Raw genomic sequence first — 15448 nt, 5'->3', positions numbered from 1 at the left:
GTTTGTGTTTAATTTGCATGGTTCTGCTCTGTCACTGATTTACTGAAGAAAACAGGCCATTTGTCCTGAAGAATGACCCACCCTCTGGATTCGTCCCTTTGCTTCCTCATGGTGTTACTGCACAAAAAGCTCTCTCTAGTCCTTGACTTTTCTCTAAGGAAGTTCCACCTACAGGTTTTTTTTTCTTAAAATAAACTAACAATAATTTAATAATTAAAAAATTGGGGGCAGTGAAGGGAGGAAGAGAAGAAAGGAGAGACATACATACATACATACATACACACACACACACACACACCCCCCTCAGCTAGTTCACTGTCCAAAGCTGGGAACACAACTCAAGTCTTCCACATGGGTTCCAGGAACACAATTACTTAAGCCATCACCTCTGTCTCCCAGAGTACAGTTCAGCAGTCAGATGGAATAGGGAACGGAGCTGGGACTCAAACCTAGGTGCTCCTATAGGGGATGTGGGTGTCCCAAGCAGAATCTTAATCTACTCCTACAGGTATTTCCACAAAGTGCTATCATTCTCCCAGTTCTTAGTCAAGTATGGACCTTCCTCTGCCCGTGTTAGGGTTAGGGTGTCGTTGTCCGTGTGTAGTAGTTTGTGGTTTCCATCTATCGTATCTATACACCACAGCTTAATAGATATGGCATAAATTGTTTTTCATTATGTCACTCCTTGGTTCACAATGTTTCAGTGAGTTCATGTTGATTACATCATCAAGCCTAAATTCTTTTGTTTAAATTTCATTCTCTCATAATAAGGTCCCATGTAATCTGACCACATTTGGAATTGTTTCCAACTCTACCATGGTGTTGATCAAGGACAAGCACCTCTCTTTGGGTCTTTGTTATGTCAGTGCCCTCCCTGGGAGGCCTTCTCCACACCTCTTCCTGGATAAGTGCTATCAATCCTGTGAGTGTCGGTTTCAGATGTTACAGATTTCATGGAAGAGATGAAAGCAAAATCCTACCTGTACCTCCATATGAACATTTGCAGCACAAATAACCACCAGCCCAACATGGAAGCTACAACAAACGCGCGTGAATTGGTCACCTTGGTTTCTACCGTTTTGTGTTGATGCTGCAACTATTTTAAGTTCTTTGAAGGAGATGATTTTACATTTTCAAAGTTAATCCCCCAAAGCAGTGACCCATGAAGGGGTCATGAGGTCCATCCCTCATGTGTAGTTGGGATGCTATTTCCTCGTGGTGTCAGTGAATCAGAACATCTGGTCAACATCTCAGATAGAAGGCCTGGACATACTTGGTTAAACAGAACTTTAAAGGTCACTGCATCTCTCTCTATGAACATTATGTAAGGCTGACGGATTTAACACATCCCCCCAAATCCCCGGAGCTACAGAAAGCATGCTTCCTTTAGTATCCTGCTGCTTTCGCAAAACTATGCCATTTTAACCCTGAATGTTGAGGTTCTATGCTTTTGATCTTTCCACCTTCCCATCTGTAAGGCACAATTCCATTCCTGGGATACTACAGCTCCACTTGGCAGAGGCACCAAAAATATTCACACACAGTTTGGGCATTTGATGGGAGAGAAGAATGACAACACAACATCAGAACGTCTCTGCTGGGAATTGAACGCTCTTATTTATACAGCAAGACCCTTGAGGGTCCTGTCTGTGAGCGGCTGTTTCCCTGGCCTGTTAGTACTTTCCGGATTTCCCTAATTTTCTCCGTTAAGTAACTAATAAGGCAAGGGTAACAGATAATTTATGAAGTATCTCTGTGGACAGATCTTTGAAGGGAACTGTATGGAACATTCCATCATGACCTGCACCACTCAACACGGCTGGACACATACAAGTGTGGCCCCTGCTCGCAGACACCTGCTCTGCTCAGTTTAATAGCTGATGCTGTCTCCAGGAATTATATCATCTATATACCACTTGTAGAAGGAATAATCTGTCATCTGGTTTTGCATAGGAACAGTAAAAAAAAAAAAAAAAAAAAAAAAAAAAAAAAAAAAAAAAGACTGCAACGGAACAAAAGTGATGGCTTAGAAAGAATCAGCACAAATGAGACATTCAATACGATCCTTTATAACACAGGAGATAAAATGCAATAGTTGCTACTTCAATAAGCTGGAGACCTGTGATTGTGACCTTCTGTATCCTTTCTTTAGATTTTCTTTTAAAACCAGGAACCTTTCATTGGCGAAATCCCAGCATTTTTTTTTTCTCTCAGCCCCAGCCAACTTTTTGGCTTGCCTGGGAACAGCTGCCAGTATTCCTTTTTACTGCCAGTCAGTCAAAAAAACGTGCTCACGTGGGAGGCCTGGCTCCATCCCACCCAGGGTGCTGAATGCATGAACTTTTTCACCCAGCCCTGGCCAGGCAGTGCACAAAGTCCCTCTCAGATGGCCACGCTCACTGCATCAGTGCTACCTTGGAGCTGGTGCCAATGTCAGTTAGGAAGGCTGTCAGCATGTTTTAGGAGTTTATGTGCACCAGGGTAATGGGAAAAAGAGAGCACTTCCGAGACATTAGGAAACCGAAAGTGCTATTATTTAATTGCTCCACTTCTCAGAGCAAAAAGAAACCAGCAGTTTACGTAGGCTGTGATTTGGTTAAGAACCAAAACAAACAAGCACATAAATATAAAGGTATTAACTGACTAGCATACACAATTTATTCTACTTTCTTTGTGCCTCTAAGAACACTCAGCCATTTTTTTTTCCTTTCTGAAAACCATGCATCACTCCAATGCTTGGGTATGATCCATTTTATTAAAAGAATTCCTGAATCAATTTTCTGGCTTACAGCTTGTCCAACCGAGATTCCAGGTGTTCTCACCCTAAGAAGGGCTTCTTTCAAAAGCCGTCTGTTTTTATAACTGCACACCCACCAGAAATGTCACAAACACCCCAAACAATAGAGCTGAAACTTGAGGCAGCCTGGTGACATTCCAAGTTCTGGAATGGAATGTGGATCCATTAAGATTATTAGGTAACTTTATTGATATCCTCAAATCGGTGCCAAATGTTAAAGCTGCCAGAGAAAAGACAGAACAAAACCTGATTCTTGGATTCCAGCTCTGGGTATTTTGGGGCGGAAACTGTATTTCTTGTAACTCACTTAAAAATCGCACCATGCTTTCACTGTTGAATCACGTTTTCTGTTTTCAGGAAGCAGAGAGAAACGAGAGACATAATCCATGTTTCTCTTCTGTTTGGCTTTCAGCCTAAATGGTCCTGCACTTTTATTGGCAAAACAGAACAGGTAATAACAGCGAACAAGAAACCCATTCTAAGAAGTACTGGCTCAAAGCAAGTACCACTACAACATGAGTGACTCAATCATCTACTCAAGAGTGATTACTCTGCAACCATAAAGCCAGGCTCACCGGACAATGGCCTGCTGCCAGCTCATGTTGGCATGACCTACAAAACCCTTGGCTGGCTGCCACTATGGCTTTTTATCATATTTTTTCTTTCGGGTAATCTGGATGGGAAGTGGAAATAATTTTTTTTAAAAATCCTCCCAAGCGCTATTTAACTTCTTATCGTGAATTAAAAGTTTAATTAAGTACCCTGTTAAAAGCCCGAGTTCTATGATTAAATATGACAAAATAATAGTTATGATTACTGATCAAGTGAGAAACTTTATAGCTCTGAACTTGGTCTTTTGAGCTATTATTAATTTTAATTGATACAGCCGAAGGACTGCAGAATAGAAGAAAGAATGTAAAGGGACATTTTGTTCACAGATGGAGAGATGTTTTAAAATGAAGAGATGCCCGGGGAATTCATTTTATAAAGTTTAATGCACACAATTTTACTGTCAAAGGCTTTACTACACAGTAGATCCAGTCAAAGCGCTGCTTGAAAATGCTGATTAATGTGATCATCTAAGGTCAGATAGGGATCAATAGGTAGAGTGAAAGGAAATCTTAAAACTGGCTTTCAAATCAGGTCATTCAAAATAATTTTTTGGTACGTCTCAGGTTTTTGTCTACTCAACTCCTACTACTATGCCAAGAGAGGAATGCATTTCTGCATACGTTTCTTTAAATAGCACTTACTGGCCTCAGGATTTAAAAAATGTAAGAGGTTTGGAAACAGCTTCTGCGTCTCAGTTTTAAAATTAGCTACTGCTCTGGCTATTTTCGCACTCGATTTCCCTCCCTCTGTATCAGCATCCTCCCGCGGCCTGCAGAGCTGGGACCACAATGGCACTGGCTCCTCTTGTGGGGCACTCTTTTATTGTACCCCCCTGCGAGACCGAGGCCCAGATTTCAGGGCTAGAAGTCACCTTTGCGTTACTATAAATAACTTCTGCCTTTAGGCATTTTCAAAATCATCAGCACGATTCCGCGACCTGAAAACGTCTTCCTTGCCAGCAGGCAGTTCCCTGGGATATTTTGACTTCTTCTTATTTACTTGCTTTTTCTTCATCAGCTGCCAGGTCTCACTAATGCGACTTGGAAACTCGTACCACGGCTTTTAACGAGGATCCTGAGCTAAGAGCTGTTTCATCAGAGTAGCCTGTTCTTTCCTTTTATGGGAATAAGAATACCCACCGTTTCTACAGCATCACCCTTCCAAGAAGTTTAACATGGCACGTTTTATTAATCTGAGCAGCAGCGCTGTGAGTCAGGCTGGTCCCAAGTACTGTTACTTGGAGTGCACTCACACTGACACGAAGGCCGTTACATGTGAGATACTTTTCTCAAAATCCTAGAACCCTTTGAAACGGTTCAAGAGTCATGATCTTTGTGCGGCTCCTGCAATCTGCCTAGGTTTTAGGCCATCAAACAGCTCACAACTGCCATCTCCTCTGACTGTCTGTAACACGTTTTCTGACAAGCCAGGGAGTACTCACTCATTTGAAAGACAGCAACAGAGAGAGAGAGGGGGACAGACAGAACGAGAGAAAAAGAGAGGTCGATCTTCCATCCAGTGGTTCACTCCCCAAATGCCTGCAACAGCCAGGGCTGGGGTGGGCTGCAACCAGGAGCCCGGAACTCAATCCAGGTCTCCCATAGGAGTGTCCCATTGGGTTGCAACTATTTGGGCCAATATCTGTTGCCTTCCCGGGGGCACTGCCAGGACTTCAACCAGCAAATGCATTTCTGTCTCTGGTATTGTCAAGCTTTTTCCCACTTGGAACTTTCCCGTCAGCCCAGGTATTAGCCTAACCAGGATTCATTAGGCTCTGCTGTGGTCACAAACACAAGATCGAATGTGAATGGCTTAGCCTAGGAGTTGATTCCCATCCGTGCCAGTCTGAATGGCATCAGACGGCTCTCTGCTAGTCTCCTCCAACAGCGACGCAGGAATCTGGGCTTCAGCTCCTCCAACCTGGAGTTCTCTGGCGCCAGCTAAACGGACAGGAAAGGGCAGGAAGATCTCCGCCCGGCTTTTAATAGTCTCAGGCCAGAAGCAGCTCAGTGCTTTGCCCCACGCTGCCTTGGCCAGATCCAGTCACATGGCCCATCTGATGGCAAATTTCGTCTTCCTATGTATCCAGGAAGAAAGGAAAATAGGGTGTGGGTGAACACTGGTAATCTGCACCAGAGTAGAAACATGCTGGGATTGCTTTGTACTTAAAAAGATAAATGCAACCTCTTTTGATAGTGTTTCACCTCCCTTCTCCTGTTAACTTGAAAGAGCTAACAAATGTAGCCTACGTGAGCTCTCTCTGATTCTCCTTCCACTCTCTGGAAATTACTGAATTGCCTTTTTCTCTTATTACTTTCCCCAAAGTGCTCAGCAACACCACAAATGGCCTCCAAATTGCTAGATGGCCGATTTGCAGCCTTCCTCTGAGCTAGCATGTCATTTGACACGGCTGCTTATTCCCTCCCCCTTGAAACACCTGCTTCACCAGCCTACAGCAATGCACGTTCTGGCTTCTCCTCCTACCTCCATGTTGTCCTTCCTCGGTCAACTCCGGCTCCGGCTGGCTCCTTTTCATCACTCTGACGTGGACAGCACCGAGGCCCACTCCTGGGATCTCTTTTCTTTTCTATTCACACGTTCTCCCTTGGTGATCATATCTAATCCTGTGACGGTCAATATCCCAGTGTTCTGGTATGAAAACTATTATATCCAGGCTAGACTGCTCCCATGAATTCCCATTGTGAATATCCAACTGGATGCCAGGCACCTCACTTTAGATGTGAGCACGTATCTCAAACTTCACCTGTAAGAAGCAGAACTTCTAACCCTGTCCTCCTCAAACCGTCCTGCTGAACCTGTTCCTCTGAGTCTTGACCAATCACAGTTAATGGCAACCCCAAACCTTGGAGTTTTCTGTGACTTCTATCTTTCCCCCCTTCTACACAACGGATGAGAAAATCCTATCAGCCTGGCCTGACCTTAAACATATCCCAAGAGGCTGACACAGAGCTCTATTACGCTGCTGTGGCCTGGTCAAGGCATCATGTCAAGCCTGTGCTGCTGCCTCTGAAAGGTCTTCCTACCTCTGCCCTTGCCCACCTAGTAGTCAAAATGACCTCCAATAACCCTCCAATGGCCTCCCAGCCTATGGCTAGGGAAGCCAAGTGTTCAGCAAGGTGCACTGCTTGGCCCCGTCCCTGCTCTGAGACTTTCCTTCCCACCCTCCCCTTGCTCGTCCCATCACCAAGCATCAGACACACCAGGCCTGTTGCACCTGCATGGGAGACCAGAAGCACCTGGCTCCTGGCTTCGGATCGGCGTGGTATGCCAGGCACAGCGTGCTGGCCGTAGTAGCCATTGGGGGGGTGAAGCAACGGAAAAGGAAGACCTTTCTCTCTCTCTCTCTCTTTCTCTCACTGTCCACTCTGCCTGTCAAAAAAAAAAAAAAAAAAAAAAAAGGCAGCACTTGTACTCTGACATTCCCGGACGCCCTTCTCTGCTGTGTTTCCCCCAGTGGCATCTAAGAAAGTACACTCGCTATTCATTACTTTTCTTTCTTGCCATTGGGATGTAAGCTGGGTTCGTCCAGCACCTAGGACGGTGCCTCCTGGTACGATTCAGGACCTTGGTAGGCAGCTGTGTGCTGGATGAATGAACTAATGAGTGAGGACACAGAAGCCCAAACAGCTCTCCTGGTTCGTTCAAGGCCTTCCATTCGCTGGTGTGAAGGGACAGGTTGTGATTCCCCTAGCCTCTCACGGTCGCTGCTCTTCTGTTCTTAAACTTTTTGTTTCTCTTTCTCAGGCAAGGAGTGGTGGTGTTTGCTCTGCGTGGGTGGTGAATGGAGGAAGCCCCAATGGCTGACTCTACATTCGGCACGATAGAGTTCTCCTCCCCATATCCCCAAACTCCAGCTTCCCCACAGTCTCACTCTGCTCAGGGTGCTCTTGGCATGCTCGCTGCAGTGGTAAGTACTCTCCGTGTTATCGTATACTGAGAGGACTGTTCAGACAATCAAGGCTGTCTTATTGCTCCCTTAAAAGTCTGGACCGAAACCATCCCAGGGACATGAGCAGCTTTCCTATCCTCTACCAATCCCCAGACAAGATGATTCCCTAATTTCTTCTTGGCGTCTGTGCTTGGCAGTACTGCGGTGGGGCTGTCCTTTCTGCACCCTGTGGTGAAGATGAACAACACATGCCCTTCTTCTCAATCCCTCGGGGTCAGCTTTCCTTTTCGTCTAGTGCTGAAAAAATGAGATTTGCTTCAACGTGTTGAGAGTGAGTGAGTGAGAGAGAGCCAGTAAAAGACAGTGTATAAGCCAGCAGAAATCTGAAATATGTTTACACCTAAGAAAACATAAGGTTCACCTGAAGGGGCCATGCTCACTCCCACCAGGGATCCATCCCCGCCCTGCACGAGGCTTTCCCCCTCCCCCCAGGGTGAATGGACACAGGAAACAAGCACAAAAGATGGTGGGAGTGTCTTGGCAATAACTCTCAGCAGCTGCTCTTCCCCTGGCATCCTGGGAGGGAGCCAAACAGCCTCGCAAGAATGGGGTCAGGAGTTGGGCTGGTGTTGTGGTAGAGTGGGTAAAGCTGCCGCCTGTGATGACAGCATCCTATATGGGCACTGGTCTGTGTCCCAGTTGCTCCACTTCTGATCCAGATCCCTGCTAATGGCCTGGGAAAAGCAGCAGAAGACGGCCCAAGTGATTAGGCTCTTGCAACACACGTGGGATATCTGGAGGAAGCTCCTGGCTTTAGCCTGGCCCAGCCATGGCTGCTGCAGCCATATGGGAAGTGAACTAGTAGATGGAAGACCTCTTGCTCTCTCTCCTTCTCTCCCCTTCTCTCTCTGCCTTTCTCTGTAACTCTTTCAGATGAATAAATAAGTCTTAAAAAAAGAATGGGGGTTCAGTGCCCAAACCCACTGTGGGATACGCCTCTCCCAGATGCACATCTCATTCCTGTGCTCTGCTCTTGACACATCCTAAGACTGAACTTGGTGACTCTGATGCTACTTTTGGCATGGCCAGCATCCAGCCTGGAACAGTCTCCAGGACCACAGCTAAGGGAATGTCTGTTGAATCATTTTTTTAAAAAGATTTATTTATTTATTTGGAAGTCAGAGTTATACAGAGAGAGAAAGAGAAAGAGAGAGGGGGGGGGCAGAGAGAGAGAGAGAGAGACAGTCTTCCATCTGCTAGTTCACTTCCCAATTAGCCACAATGGCTGGAGCTCCTTCCGGGTCTCCCATGTGGGTGCAGGGACCCAAGGACTTGGGCCATCTTCTACTGCTTTCCCAAGCCATAGCAGAGAGCTGGATTGGAAGTGGAGCAGCTGGGACATGAACTGGCGTTCATATGGGATGCTGGCACTGCAGGCAGTGGCTTTACCTGCTACGCCACAGTGCTGGCCCCTGTTGAACTATTTTAAATCCTAATGAGAAATGGAAGAATGGCCTTGTGATGCTTCATACTACTTTTGCTCCTTCTCTGCACACAAACCACACTTACTAATCATAAATTAAGTGATCTGTTCTATCGTGTAATGGAAAGTACCAGGTAGAGTGGCTTATGTCTTACTATTTGCTGACACACATAAATGAGTGTGTGTTTCAGTGAGGAGCCAATACTCAAGTCCTATAAATCTCATGGACTTCTGTGCCATTTTAGGGGAAAAAAACAAGACTTCAGTTATTCCTTGACTTCTAAAGGAGGTCTCCATTTTGCCTCTTTCCCTTCAGTTGAGAGGTTACACTCGCAATGTGAGTGGTTCTAAGTCACTAGTAACGACACTGCTCATCAAGAGTCAGGAGTTGGGGGTAGAGTTGCATGACTGGATGAAGCTGGAGGCCAGAGCTGAGTCTAGCCTAAATTGACAATGCAGGGGCATGGAGGGGAGGAGGAGGGGAGAGAGACAGAGATGGCAGTTTGGATTTGGAAGTTGCATGATCCAAAGCGGAACTTACAGATTGGCCTCTGAGAAGCACAAAGAGTTGGTAGGGGAGAAGGTGGACTGGGGGGCCCACGTGGCAGCAAGGGTGGGGAGGCCAGAAGTTGATTTGAATTTGCTAACAGGCTTGCAGTGAGGTTGATTTTTTATTTTATTTTGTTTAAAATATTTTAGTTATTTTTCAAAATGATTTATTTATTTATTTGAAAGGCAGAGTTACGGGGGGGGGGGAGAGAGAAAGAGAGAGAATGAATATCTTCCATCTGCTGGCTCACTCTCCAGATGGCTGCAACAGCCACTGCTGGGCCAGGCGGAAGCCAGGAGACAGGAGTTTCTTCCAGGTCTCCTACATGGGTGGCAGGCGCCCAAGCACTTGGGCCATCTTCAGCTGCTTTCCCAGGCCATTAGCAGAGAGCTGGATTGGAAGAGGAGCAGCTAGGACACAAACTGGTGCTCATATGGGAAGCCGGTGTCACAGGCAGCAGCTTTACCTGCTATTCCAAATACCGGCCCCATGATGACGTTTGAAGATTTCCAAGGAGCTCATTTAATGCTTTTTCTTACATCACAGGAACCAAATGGCAGTTAGTTGCAGGCAGCTACTTTCCAAGGTAGTGTCTGGGATGTTTGCTTATTTGCCACTTAATTCAAGTTCTGTGAAGTCATCGCCCAGTAGGACAATTCCTACCGAGTGTGCAAGGGTAAGTCAGTGTACACACAGCTGGAGGAAGGCCAGGCCCAGCACAATGGGCCACAGGCAGGTTCTCTGAGCAGGACGGAGGGCTCTCCAGAGAGGCCCCAGAAACAGGTACAGGGCCACAAAGGAAAATGCCACTGAGACTGGTTGACTTTCAGCCTCCATCAGCAAGATGCTTAGAGCTGGATTACCAACAATATGAATTCATGGGTCCCATGAAGTACCTGGTTACACCTGAAGATCCCAGGCCCCTGAGCAACCAACGGTTGGAGGATGCAGGGACAGCAGCCCTTTGACAGGGTGAGGAGGCAAGAAAATCAACACATGCCAACTGGAATGCAACCCACAAGGTCAACCAGTAGATTTTTGTGGGTCATCTACTTCAAAGAGTGAGTGTGCAATGCCAGAAATAAGCAGCGATTTGCCCTCAAAAGAGACTTTAAGAGTATGTCATATACATATATCCCAGTTTCCTTTGTACTTTACTGCCTTGGTATTGCATTTAAAAAATAATTACTTGTTTATTCCAGAGGCAAAGACAGAGTGAGCTCTCAAATGTCTGGAATGGCCAGGGTTGGGCTGGGGCTCAAGCCAGAAGCTGGGAACTCAATCCAGGTCTCCCATGTAGGTGACAGGAACCCAGTGACCCAAGCCACCATCACTGTCTCCTGAAGTCTGTATCAGCAGGAAGCTGGAGTCAGGAGTTGTAGTCAGGAGCCGGAGCCAGAGCCAGGAACTGAATCTAGATACTCTGATATGGGACACGGAGTGGGCATGTTGATGGGAATCTTAACTGCTAGCCCAAACAGTCACCCCTTGAAACTATTTTTTTAATAAGTGATTGAAGGACTTCAGGCTTTGTGGAGTTTTCACACATAACAACTGGGTGGCTCAGGCACATTAGGTGACTGGACCAGGATCTCAGTGCTAACTGGGGGCAGGTCGGGCATTGGGATCACACAGCCAACAGTTACCAAAGACAGACTATATAGATCAAGCATGATTTTCATTTGTCAATAAATTCTAACATAAAATTTTTGAGGACCACTAAAACAATTAAGTGTTCTCAAAGAGGTAACAGATATCAATTAAGGATATACCCCATTTCTTTCCCCAATACCTTTCTGGCTAACTGGAGGTTTCCCAAATACTTCCAAAGGATTCCGGAGTTGGAGTAAGTAAGAAAGGCATTCTTGCTGCCCATGCCTAGAGAAGAAAGCCTCTTCCGTCTGACCCATGCCTACTCTGAGCCAGGCACTGTGCTGAGAACTTTCATACTTGTCATCTTACCCAACCATCAGGGCGACCTCATGGGTTAGGCTTGCCTCCAAAGGAACAGATGAGGAGAAACCAGTTCGGGATCCCACACTACAGCTGCCATTCCTCCGCCTTCTCACGTACTGGGAACAAAGTCCTTCCTTTCCTTCCACTGTCTTTTGGTTCCTGGTATCTCTCTAGCGATCTACTCACTAGTGGAGTGAGGAGTGGTTGCGAGGATTTTGTGGCGAGGATAGAACAGGCGGACTAATGTGAAGAGTCTTCACTCTCCTGCTCTTCAGGGGCAACAGTAGGTGCTAATTCAGAAATGACTGCGATCTGGTGGCCCCTCCGGCCTCCACCTCTTGTCTGCCTGTCTGTTTGCTCTTTAGGTTGAACCGAATGCCTTTCAGCAGAGCAGGTGCTCGCCCTGTCACTTCCTATTGTCTCATGTACCAGAGTACTTCAAAACGTGCATCGAGGACTTTCAGAGATCATTTCAGTGAACACGTTTGGAAATGTGTGCGTAGCTTTTTTTCACAGTAGGCATCTTCCATGAACTTTTTGTAGACCCCGTGTACAACCTGCCTCACCCATTTCTATTACTAGCTAGGCCTCTGAAAGTAACCGGGCTTATGATCCCTGGGATCGAATGCTTGTTGTGACCATCAGCGCCTGGCATCCGGATGATGGGATCTTTGGTTTTTCTTAAGATTGCTGCCAAGAAGTGGCTCAGTGGGAACACTCACAACGCTGGGACTCTGTTCACAAAGGCTTGGCAGTTGTGTGGTACACAGCTCGCACAGCTGTTGGAGGAGGCCCTAGGGTCGTGGAGGTGCCCAGGGAGTGATTCTGCTCTGAACTCAAAGCCAGAGGCTGCTCGGTCTCACCCTGCAGGCTATGAAGCGGAAGGGAAGTCTGGATGCTGGAGAAGAGGACTCGCAGTCACAGTTCAAAGGGTGACTGATCTAAGGGTCTGCCACGGTGAAGCCCCTCCGTCCAATCCAAGGTCGTGTCTGGACAAGGCAGGCTTAGCTCCTGGCATTCCCAAAGTACCGAAGTGACTGCTCTCACTGAAGGAATGAAGAAACCCTTGTAGGGTGTTTTCAACAATGGCAAGAAAAGCAAGTTTACACTTCTTAGAATCTGACTCTATTAACGGTGAACATTACTGGCTGCTTTAATTTTTTCCCCCCAGGCAAGGAAGTTGCTGTGAATGCTCTCATTGTTTAACTCTCAAGGGAAATCGAGCCACCCCTAAACCATCTGAAAGAGAGAAATCACAGCAGCGTTTCGGGCCCTGGTATCTAAGACTGAACCACTCAAAACCCGAGAATGAGAAACGCCGAGGGACTGGGGCCCCACTGAGGCTCAGTTCCCTTAAGGAAACAGGCTGCTCATGTTCATGGCTCCAAGACGTCAAGTGCATCCAACAAACCCAGCACGTGGTGGCCTGCACGGTAGCCCCGGAGTAGGCACGTGGCGCCGGGGCTGCCTACCGGCTGTCAGTAAGCCCCCCTCCAACGACCACACCAACAAACCCCATCACTGTACCTCCTCCGGCAAGCTGACCACCAAGTCATTTTTCGTCTGTCCAACCAGTGCCTGCCAGAAGTATTCGCTGCACGCGGCCAGCACAGCCCGGTGGGCGCGGAACTCCTTCCTTTCCACGATCAGAGTCACATCACAGAGAATGTCCTTCTTCCGCTGGTCATTGAGGCCCAGGAGGATGTTGGTGCAGTGGACTGTGGACTCATACACATACATGGGGGAGTCAGGCTTCTCATCCACAGACATGCCGTTCACACCCTGGAACGAAGAAAGGCTGAGTCACCGCCGTGGCCGAGTCAGAGGGAGGAGGTGAGAGAACGTTAGGGCTGCCGGTGCCGCGGCCCCAAGCCCGCAGACAGCAGCACCATCAGCACATCCCTGATCGCTTAGCACAACTGAGGTCAGACACACCTGGAAAGTCCAGGCCTACGGCTGACTTCCACCATCGCCTTTCACTACGTTTGTATCCCCCAGGGAACAAGCCACATTTTTTTTTTAATGGAACACGTATAAAACATTTACAACAATTCCGTACTTTTCAACTTGGTAGTTGTGATTTTCTTAGAAGGCTGAAAAGGAACTCTTGCATGCCAACAGTCCCAATTCAAGGCCTAATTGAGATCTGTGCTGAGGAAATGAATCATTCTGAAGTATCTGCCAGGCCGTCTTGATGAAGTACACGTAAGTTCTTAAGTAGAAACTTGGCTAGGACGCCGAGCAGAGTAAACATTCTCACAACACATAATTTAGCAAGTGAACTCCGTGTGCGCTGGAGACTTAGATATAGGTGGCCGTTCTATCTGCCCTCTCCTACTCCAAGACCAAGCACAGCCAACATGATGCTATTGGTGCTTGGCTTTTAAAGATATGCAGAATTGTGCTGTAATTCCCCCACAAGCCTTGCTGTACATCTTCTTCAAGAAGATATAACATATCACCTAGGGGCCATGAAAAAACATATGGATTCAAAGTGAAGATTACTTTTACAAAAGAGTTTTTTTTTTTTTTAAGATTTTTAATTCATTTATTTGAGAGGTAGTTACAGAGAGAGGGAAGGAGAGAGAGGGGAAGGAGAGAGAGGGGAAGGAGACAGAGGGAGAGGGAAAGGGAGAGAGGGAGATGAGGGGGAGAGGGAGAGGGAGGTCTTCCATCCACTGGTTGACTGCCCAGATGTCTGTAACAGCTGAAACTGAGCCGATCCAAAGCCAGGAGCCAGGAGCTTCTTCCAGGTCTCCCATGTAGGTGCAGGGGGCCAAGCACTGGGGCCATCTTTGGTTGCTATTCCAGGCCACAGCAGAGAGCTGGATTGGATGAGGAGCGGCCGGGACATGAACTGGTGCCCATATAGGATGCCGGCACTGCATGTGCAGGCTTAGCCTAATATGTCACAGTGCTGGTCCTCAAAAGGGTTCTTTTTTAAAAATTTATTTGAAAGGCATCAGAGTTACTTAGAGAGAGGGAGGGAAGGAAAGAGGGAGAAGGAAGGAGACAGACAGGAAAAGGGAGGGCAGGGAGGGACACAGAGACAGGGAGAGAAATCTTCCACCCCAAATAGATGCAATGGATGGGATTGGGTCAGGCCAAAGCCAGGAGCCTGGAACTCCATCCAGGTCTCCCACATGGGTGGCGGGGGCCCAGGCACTGGGCCATCTTCTGCTGCCTTCCCAGGTGCATTAGTAAGAAGCTGGATAGGAAGTGGAGCAGTCTGACTAGCACCGACGCTCATTTGGGCTGCCAGCCCTGCAGGCTGTGGCTTAATCCACTGCACCACAACTGGGCCCCTACGAAGGGGTTGTTTTAAAAAGTATCCATTGAGGTATTTTTAAATACAGCATGTGTAATTAATTGACAAAACACAGTTTCTGAATAATATTTACTACTAGTATGAATTCCAGTAGTGAGTCCTACTGTCTTTTTAAACAGCTTTAACACACAGTGAACTGCAGAGATTTATCATGTGTATCTGATGTTTTGACATGTATGTACAATTATGAAATTAACACAGTCAAGACAGTCAACATATCCATGGTTCCCCAAAGTTTCATTACATGCTTTGACAGTTCCTCCCTTCTACCTCTCTGTGCCTCACCCCCTCCAAGAGACCAGCTTTCTGACATTATGTATTAGTTGGTACTTCCATACAAGTGGAATCATACAGATGTATTCTTTTATGTTTACCTCCTTTTACCAGCATAATTGGTGTGTATTAAAAGTTTGTCCCTTTGTTGCCGAGTCATGTTGTAGGGATATAGTATAATTTTTACTCCATTAATCTGGTGAATATTTGGGCTGTTTCTAGTTTTGGGCTCCTACAAATAAAGCTGCTATGAACATGGTATCTAAGACTTAGTAGGAACATACGCTTTCATTTCTCTTGGGTATAATGGATGGGTCATATGGTTAGTGTATGCCTAAAGTTTTAGGAAACCACCATCTTCTAAAATGATTGTACGGTTTTTACATTTTCGCCCACAGCATATGAGAGTTCTAGTTCTTTCATATCCTTGCCAATACTTGGTACAGCCAGTCTTTCTAATTTGGCCATATTTGTAGGTACACTATGGTATCTCTGCGTGATTTTAATTGGCTTTCTCTAATGACTGAAGATGTTGAACA

General features: G+C 46.6%; 1 protein-coding gene across 1 annotated transcript in view; it reads right to left on the bottom strand.

Moving 5' to 3' along the window:
• BACH2 (BTB domain and CNC homolog 2) overlaps positions 1-15448 on the bottom strand; it is a 396258-nt gene that overhangs the window by 72347 nt on the left and 308463 nt on the right. Inside the window, exon 4 of the mRNA XM_070073780.1 lies at positions 12836-13090. Coding sequence (XP_069929881.1) covers positions 12836-13078 — 243 coding nt within the window. The 5' untranslated portion in view covers positions 13079-13090. The remainder of the gene's footprint in view (positions 1-12835; positions 13091-15448) is intronic.

Source organism: Oryctolagus cuniculus, chromosome 5, assembly GCF_964237555.1.
Source record: "Oryctolagus cuniculus chromosome 5, mOryCun1.1, whole genome shotgun sequence".
NCBI lineage: Eukaryota > Metazoa > Chordata > Mammalia > Lagomorpha > Leporidae > Oryctolagus > Oryctolagus cuniculus.
The sequence above is the reverse complement of the archived record's forward strand: the minus strand, read 5'-3'. Positions and strand labels throughout refer to the sequence as shown.